Genomic DNA, 9,240 nt, shown 5'->3' on the forward strand with positions numbered 1-9,240 from the left:
CCACAGTCCAAAGACATGCAGGTTAGGCTGATTGGAGAGTCTCAATTGCCCATAGGTATGAGTGTGTGAGTGAATGGTGTGTGTGCCCTGCGATGGACTGGCGACCTGTCCAGGGTGTATTCCTGCCTTTCGCCCAATGTATGCTGGGATAGGCTCCAGCCCCCTGTGACCCTGTTCAGGATAAGCGGGTTCAGATAATGGATGGATGGATGGATGGATGGATGAATGTGTGGTAATTTAAGCATTCGTGTCCTCCCTGCTCACTTGAAAGAGTCTGCCCATTCTCCTCTGACGCTCTCTTTAGCAAAGTGTTTTAGCCCGCAGAACTGCCACTCACTGGATACGTTTTGTTCATCTCACAGTTTCCTGTAAACTCTAAAGACTGTAATGCATGAAGATTCCAGGAGGGCAGCTGTTTCGGAGATGCTTGGACCACCTTGCCTGTCACGACCACAGTCAAAGTCACTTAGATCACACGTCTTTCCCATTCTCCCATGTTTGCAACAGCAAAACTTTACCATGTCTGTACATGATTCACGATTTGAAGGAGCAGTTGTACCTAATAAAGTGACCACTGAGTGTATATTACTGTATATGACCTTGTTTTGGTGAGCTACAAATGCTACATTTAATATTCATATTCAAGAGTCGTAGAGAATACTTTCATTTGCCGAAAAAGTGATCAATTCTGAGAAGTCATCAATGGCTTCAAAATGAAGAAACAGTTGTTCACAGTGAGGATTTTGCATAATGCATAAGTAGTGATGGGCCATAAATTCATAAATTCTTGCGAGTTCCCAAAAAAAATGTGTTTTTTCTGGTGTTTAGAAGAAGACTTCAACCTTGAGAGTTGGTGTTGGCTTTGTGTAAATGGAGCCTTGGTTGCTCTGGATAATTGCATTGGAAGTTATTATATGGTTACTTATGGTTCCCTCACTACGAGCACCTGGCGGTCGAGCTGCACGTTCACGCCTGTTTTCCGTTCTGGTTCCTCAGTGGTGGAATGACTTGCCTACCACTGTCAGGACAGCAGAACCCCTCCCCCTATTTCGATGCAGACTGAAAACACACCTCTTCAAACTCTACCTTAGTCCTCCCTCCTGATTTCCCCCGCCCCCCTTTCTGATATCCCTATCACTCTTGTCTAACCCCCCCCCCTCCAAAAAAAACAAAAAACACTTATGATGACTATATGTTTAAAACAGCACTTCCAATGTATTTTCCTAGTTATGGATGTGATGCTTTGACTTGTGGAAGAACCTATGCACTTGTAAGTTGCTTTGGATTAAAAGCCTCTGCCAAATGACTAAAATGTAAATGTAAATGGAAGTGATTGTAATGTAATGTGACTGAATTAAAAGCAGATGTGAGATCATTTTTGAAGAAGTATTCCTGAGTGGCATTCTGGCCATTTCCTCTTTTCGATAAGTACAATAAAAAGTATTAATTTTAAAATGCTCTGTTATCATAGCTACGTATCTCCACAACGGAAAAATGGTAATACAAATTTATTTTTTAAATGGCAGATTACTGGACTTTGGGCTTTGATGTCTTACAATAATGCTGCTTGAAACGTCTAAAACTTTAAAAAATTAAACCTAAGCGAACGTGGCGTCATCGGGATTTACGTCATAAAACATGTGATTCATTTGGCCGTCACGTGCTTTCGCTTCCTGCTACACTAGCTCCAGCTGGATCTTGTCATCAGTGTCGAACCTTCTGCAGAAACATTACTTTTATTTTTACTAAACGGCCATTATTTTTTATCACCAGACAGAAAAAAAAATTGACATCTCGCTATGCCCATATTCCCGGAGCTGTATTTTAATGTGGATAATGGCTATTTGGAAGGGCTTGTCCGAGGTTTCAAGGCAGGAATCCTGTCGCAGGGCGACTATCTCAATTTAGTGCAATGTGAAACGCTGGAAGGTGAGTGACAGAACGAAGCAAGGCAAAGCAGCTCGACTGAAACACCTCATCATCAGCACCTAAAGCAGTAATATGTTTATATGTTATATCAAGCTTGTTGCTTGCTAGTATAAACATTTTATTTTCATATCTGGTAGCAGAGCCTGGCAGGTGTGTATCCTGCTGTGCCGAAGGTTTCCGGCTACTGTACCTAGCTAGCATAATTACAGTGTGGCTTTTTATGAAAATGTTTATCCCAAGGTCATCTGCTTGCTAACAGAATAACTCTTTGGCGTGCTGCTTTTATCTCAATCAGGGTTCTTTCCAGAATATATGCAATCTACGCTGAACATAATCTATAATTGACCGTTTTGCTAGCTACCGTACAGTAGGTCGCCATGTTAGCTAACGTTAGCTGCTTTAAATGTTCAGTGTGTTGCCAAATGCGTATTATGAGTAGTATACTGTAACGTGGGCCTGTCTTTCGAGAGTCATTGAGGTAAATATTTCAGTCATTCTGATCAAATACTGTATATTTGGCAATATAAATCTAGCAAAACACTCGGTTTGTTTTAACTTTTAATTGTATGCAAAACTACTATATAAATAGGTAGCTACATAATGATTGCGGTCTAGTTGAGGCAACTTAACAGTTAAATAATTATCAACTCTAGGATTAAAACCGGTCATTATTATATGATGGTTTTGTCTGCTGGGACTATGTTGAGTTTAATATTTTAAATACCAAGGAACACATTATGTAAGAGAACATACCCACCCAAGAGCTCATCTGGGGCTGACATTCGTCATAAAACATTGACATTGGTAAGAGAAAAAAGGAGCCAATTAAATTAAATTAAAATTGTTAATTTCATGTTCAACAGACCTGAAGCTTCACCTGCAGAGTACAGACTATGGCAGCTTTTTGGCCAATGAAGCCTCGCCCCTTACGGTCTCTGTCATTGACGACAAGCTGAAGGAGAAGATGGTTGTGGAGTTTCGTCACATGAGGAACCAGTCCTATGAACCGCTTGCCAGTTTCATGGACTTCATCACGTAAGCACAAACGACAAGTACTGATTGAACTGTCATTTTTCTGTTGGACTCAATCAAAGGGTGAACGGAATCTGAAATGCAATCTATATCGTCACTTTGTCAGAGGATATTATGCCTCCATGTGAAATAATTATGTATATGCTTGCCATAAAATGTGTAGTCTTTATCTTAAGTTGTACTGCTCCCACTGTGTGAAGTTCACCACATGAGACATAAGCAAAGTTAGTCCACCATGTAGCATTTCTGTTGATCATGCCATGAAATCATATTCTCCCTTTCTCCATTTAGATACAGCTACATGATTGACAACGTCATTCTCCTGATCACGGGCACGTTACACCAGCGTGCGATTTCAGAGCTGGTGCCCAAGTGCCATCCCCTGGGCTCCTTCGAGCAGATGGAGGCTGTCAACATTGCCCAGACCCCCGCAGAGCTTTACAATGCCATTCTGGTCGACACCCCGCTTGGTAAGGACATTGTATAACATCTGACACAGCAAACTTTACTCTTGATGAAAACATCATGCTTGTCTTTTATTACATTGACAGTACATTTATCTATGTCGTTTGTGTCCTGTACCATTTAGCTGAGCAAATGTACTTTTTATCTTCCTTCACAGCTGCGTTCTTTCAGGACTGTATATCAGAGCAGGACTTGGATGAAATGAACATTGAGATTATAAGGAATACCCTTTACAAGGTGAGAGCTTCAAATCACGCCTCAATAGTGAGGTACATTTCAACTCAAGGTGTACAGTTTTAAGAATAATTCCTTTTTCTGGACCATTTGATTTTATGCATTAAATGATAATCATTTTTATGTGGCAGGCTTATCTCGAGGCTTTCTACAAGTTCTGTTCGTCCTTGGGGGGAACCACAGCCGATACAATGTGCCCCATTCTTGAAGTGAGTACTCTTTCCCCAGAATGAATGAACCTGGCTGTATAAACGTACCGCGTTTCAGTGTTGCGTGTGGCAAAACAGGATAATGTTTTTAAGTGTCCCGCGTATGAAGTGTCCTGATCCGCTGGCGTGACTGTGTAGTTTGAGGCTGACAGGAGAGCGTTCATCATCACCATTAACTCCTTTGGGACGGAGCTGTCGAAAGAGGACCGGGCCAAGCTCTTCCCACACTGCGGCAAGCTGTACCCCGAGGGCCTGGCCCAGCTGGCCCGCGCGGACGACTACGAGCAGGTCAAAGCTGTGGCTGACTTCTACCCTGTGAGTGCCGCACTGCCTTGGGTTTCCTGGGTTCACAAATAATATATGGGGTTGTAGCGATGACACTGTATTATTCCCTTAGTTCAAATGGTTTTTTTTTTTGGTTTTTTTTTTTACAGTAATATTTCTGTTCCAGCCTGTTCTACCAGACTTAAAATATTTTAGAAGATTATTAATTGAAAAATGAATATAAAAAAAACATGTTGATTGACTTCTTAGCTTTTTCAAAATACAAAGATTAAATTTATGTATGTATGACTCATGTTGATGAATTTGTAGGAATATAAACTTCTCTTTGAGGGAGCTGGCAGCAACCCCGGAGATAAAACACTTGAAGACCGGTTCTTTGAGCATGAGGTGAGCAGTTTGACTTACTTCCAAATATGTTTATCTGTAAGCAGTCTTTAAAACCATGGCAGTCGAAGTCAAGTGGCAATTCTCAATTTTTCAGTACGTTTTCTGCTCCAGGTTTATCCAGAGGACATAACTTCTACATAGGGGGAGAATAAAAATGTTCAGTCTTGCTGCACTTGAGTGCAGGTTTTCTTTACAACAAAAATGATGCATGCGTATTAAACATATTTTCTTACCTTTGCTAATACATGACAATGGGCTGTTTTAAGAGCTATGTTGTAATTTTTTGGGGATGAAGAGAACTATAAGGAAAGGAAATCAGATTATCTGGGCTGTTTTGAGTGAGTCCTGTTCCACCTCTGCAGGTAAAACTCAACAAGTTGGCCTTCCTGAACCAGTTTCACTTCAGCGTGTTCTACGCCTACGTCAAGCTGAAGGAGCAGGAGTGCCGGAACATTGTGTGGATCGCTGAGTGCATCGCCCAGAGACACCGCGCCAAGATCGACAACTACATCCCCATCTTCTGAGCTTCTGGAGATAGGCTTAAAAGGAGACGGTCATTGAGAGACCGATAAGGAGAAAAATATACAGTGTAATTGTTTTGGTTGTCTAGTGTGGTGTTGTGTATGAATGCCTGCTGAGTTTGTGAAACATTGAGAAGTGGACCAAAAGTATTTCAGCTGAGCCCCAACTGTAGATGTCTAAATCCCTGCAAGCTTGCAACATTATTGGTTAGTGACCAACAGTTCTTGTGGAAAATCTAAATCCAAGAAATTGAGTATTGCTCTGTGTCATCATGAAGTGTAGGCCAATCAGTGTGTTTGAACTCACACAGCCACGCCTGCTCCAGTAATGAAACTGGAGACATCTCGCACACTAAAGACTTTTCACAGCAGACTGACGGCATGCTGTGGCTCAGCTACGAGGCCTCGCAGTTACCTGTGAAATAAATATTCCTGCAGATTTAAATGCTGGGAAGAGTTAATCAAATTAAACTGGGTCTCCTTTTCGGGTGATAAGTTATACAACTAAAGGCAGTGTGAGGCTTTGTCTAGTGAAACATTTATTTGTAGAAAAACTGCAACACATTCCATATTTCATCCTGTTGTTAAATTCTAGGTATGAATTATTGCAGTGTTATGTATGGCACGGTCAGCATGTTGCGTGTTCATTGAAGCCAGAAGGAACTGTTAAATGTTGTACTTTTAAATGTCTAGAAAATATTCTGCTTATTTAAAAATGGCCGCACTCACTTTCATGTCCATAAAAGGACTTGATTGTATTTTTTTTTTCTTATAAAACCATATATCGCCAAGGTTATTGCAGTTCAAGGTGTCTACAGGTTTAACACTTGCCCTAAACTGAAAAGTGTAGATTTACTGTTGCAGGAATAAGAGCAACTTGTGTTCTGTCAGTCTAGGAAATCCTCTGTACATTCTGAATCGTATGATGTGCTTCCCCAATGTGAACCGATAAACTTGCCTGGAGAATCAGTAACCAAAACATTATTTCTGACGGCATACATTTGTGTAGAGAATATTGATTATCTGGAATATTTGAAATGTGTATAGAGTGAAATGTGTTTTTTCCAGACCTTCTCTCGTGGTGTATATATTCATATACAGTACTAAAGTGAGATGTGATATACCTTTGTTTTGATTTGTTGTGAAAATAATCTCCTAAATGTAATAAAAGTAATTTATTATTCTACTATAAGCAAACTGTTTGTCCCTTGTGCAGCTTTCCACTAGCTGCTGAGAGCCTAAATGAAGCAAAATAAATTATTTTTATTTCATTTTTTTACCATACGATTTTACATTAATCTTTTTTGATATTTCACAATAATCTATTACAGACTCCCACAGAGCACATATTTATCGCACAACAATAATACATCCATCCATCCATCCATTATCTTAACCACCTGAATAGGGTCGCAGGGGGGCTGGAGCCTATCCCAGCATACATTTGGTGAAACCAGGAATACACCCTGGACAGGTCGCCAGTCCATCGCAGGGCACACACACCATTCACTCACACACTCATACCTACGGGCAATTGAGACTCTCCAATCAGCCTAGCCTGCTTGTCTTCGGACTGTGGGAGGAAACCCACGCGAACACGGGGAGAACAGGCAAACTCCATACAGAGAGGCCACAGCTGACCAGGATTCGAACCCAAGACCTCCTTGCTGTGAGGTGGCAGTGCTACCCACTGCACCATCCATGCCGCCCACACAATAATATTGGAAACGATTATATCGCAATTGAAGTCCATGCATGTGCACAACAGTGATAGCATTCTGGCATACTGTGTTCCGTTCTCTCACTGTTTGGGAGTATAGGGGGGAACTGAAGGAAACCCTAGAGGCCACCTGCACCACATGCTTTGGGACACCTGTTGTGGGTAATTTCTGACTGCCTATGGTCTTCAAGACCTGCCATGGGGAAATAGGAAATTTGTTATTTACAGCTAAATGCTGAACACTGAAACACAGTTTGAAATGTATACCTTTCAGAAAATTAGTACAGTAGTTCAGAAAATGAAGATTAAAAGCAGTTATTCTTGTATGCATGCATCAATACATTTTGTCATCAATTTGCTTTGCGGCTGCCTTAATCCAGGACAAATGATGAATGGCTAATTTCTCCAGGTATATTTGTAGAAAGAATATGGGCATCTTGAGAGCTCTGATAGGGGTGTCCTATTTGGGATTTGAATGTGTAACACTCGAGTTACAAGCATTTTCCCGCAACCACTCCAGGGCGTTCAACTCAACCGTTTCGCATTGCAATATTAGAATAAAAAGTGCACGTATTATTTTACACAGGTGTGATGACAGTTTGAATTGATAGGTAGGTAGAGTATTCTCAATGTTGATTTTGGCTACACCTAGATGTTTACAGGTATTTTGAGAACCAAAAACTAATACACCAAGCCTGGAAACAGTGCTCTGCAAGAATTGTGGACATTTTACATGCATCTAGCAGACAGCCAGACCAAGTGAATACCACAGCATGGTAGGCCTACCCTCTCCACGTTCGGGATCTTCCTCTGCTGAATAATGAAATTGGGCTGCTTTGGATTGTGCACCAAGGTAATCTCTTTGTGTCGGTTTTTACACTTTGGGAAGAGACAGCCTCCCGTGAGTCTTGTGACAAATCGGCTATTCAGAGTTGTACCTGCATAAACTGTGCCCCTAGATGGCAGTGTCTGAGTTGCTATTTTCTCATTTGAGGTTGAATCATCTTTCTTTTTCCACTGCGGAATGGCAAATGATTGGATTAATATTCCTCCAAGAAATATTTATACAATCTGGAAGTATTTCACAAACATTAATTTAAAATGATAAAATTGCAAATGCTATTTTCAGTCTCTTGTGATCCAAGGTCTGAATGCGTAGTGAAGGATGTCCAAGTTGAGGGGAGTGTATAGAAACTGGACTGTATGACACATGCTGAAGAAGTTGCTTTTAGAACTGAAACAAATTAAATTATAGTATTCAATAAAAATTAATATTGAAAGGTTCAGAGGACAGACCTCCCACCCTTGTACAAACACTGGGACTGCCAACCCCCTCCCTCCTGCTCCCCCCCCCTTGCAAATGCTCTTCAAAAACTTTCAGGCCAAGGACCCAAGGCATTTTTTGGCAAGCTAGATAGGCACTGATCACTCTGCTACAGGTAGGAGGGAACTAATTCTCTTGCCAATTGGCTCAAGGCTACATCTCTGTCAGACTAGTGAATTACACCCCATAAAAACAACCTTCTTATAAACAGCCAGGCTCATTCTTTTCTCTGATGTGTCAGATTGCAGCGTACTTCTTGACAGTTGGGAGATAGCAAGTGGGTTAAAGGATTGCATTGCTTGAAATCGGTACTGCATCAGTGGAATAAGATGACATACTGACACCTACCCCTCTCTAACTGAACATGTAGCAATGCTCAGATCACTTACAGAAAGCACAGTGTGTTTCATCTAACGTGTCTCCCTATGGGAGCCCATTACAGCCCTTTGGATAGCAGGCTGCACACTCCCAGTGGGAAAGCATACAGTGGCTCTAGTACAACACACAAATACTGTGCAGCACAAACATACGAAAACCATCGTCCCTGAAGTACAGGTGCAACATACAGTCAGGTCCATCGACACAATTCTCCTCTTTTTGGCTCTATACACCACCACAATGGATTTGAAATTAAACGAACAAGATGTGCTTTAACTGCAGACTTTCAGCTTTAATTTGAGGGTATTTACATCCAGATCAGGTGAACGGTGTAGGAATTACAACAGTTTCTATATGTGCCTCCAACTTTTTAAGGGACCAAAAATAATGGCTGCTCAGCTGTTCCATGGCCAGGTGTGTGTTATTCCCTCATTATCTCATTTACAAGGAGCAGATAAAAGGTCTAGAGATCATTTCAAGTGTGCTATTTGCATTTGGAATCTGTTGCTGTCAACTCTCAATATGAGATCCAAAGAGCTGTCACTATCAGTGAAGTAAGCCATCATTAGGCTGAAAAATCAAAACAAACCCATCAGAGAGATAGCAAAAACATTAGGTGTGGCCAAATCAACTGTTTGGAACATTCTTAAAAAGAAAGAAAGCACCGGTGAGCTCAGCAACACCAAAAGACCCGGAAGACCACGGAAAACAACTGTGGTGGATGACAGAAAATTTTTTTCCCTGGTGAAGAAAAAC

The 9,240-nt window shown here is 41.2% G+C and overlaps 1 protein-coding gene across 1 annotated transcript; it reads left to right on the forward strand.

The window, feature by feature from the left end:
* Window positions 1–1,665: 1,665 nt before the first annotated feature.
* On the forward strand, window positions 1,666–6,259 carry LOC133111564 (V-type proton ATPase subunit d 1). Its single transcript, XM_061222028.1, has 8 exons — window positions 1,666–1,929; window positions 2,793–2,964; window positions 3,253–3,431; window positions 3,584–3,663; window positions 3,792–3,869; window positions 4,008–4,184; window positions 4,464–4,541; window positions 4,904–6,259. Exons 1-8 carry the CDS (start codon window positions 1,800–1,802, stop codon window positions 5,063–5,065), a joined length of 1,056 nt encoding a protein of 351 aa, XP_061078012.1. The 5' UTR covers window positions 1,666–1,799; the 3' UTR covers window positions 5,066–6,259.
* Window positions 6,260–9,240: the final 2,981 nt, after the last annotated feature.

The sequence above is a fragment of the Conger conger genome, chromosome 15 (genome assembly GCF_963514075.1).
Source record: "Conger conger chromosome 15, fConCon1.1, whole genome shotgun sequence".
Taxonomy (NCBI): Eukaryota; Metazoa; Chordata; class Actinopteri; order Anguilliformes; family Congridae; genus Conger; species Conger conger.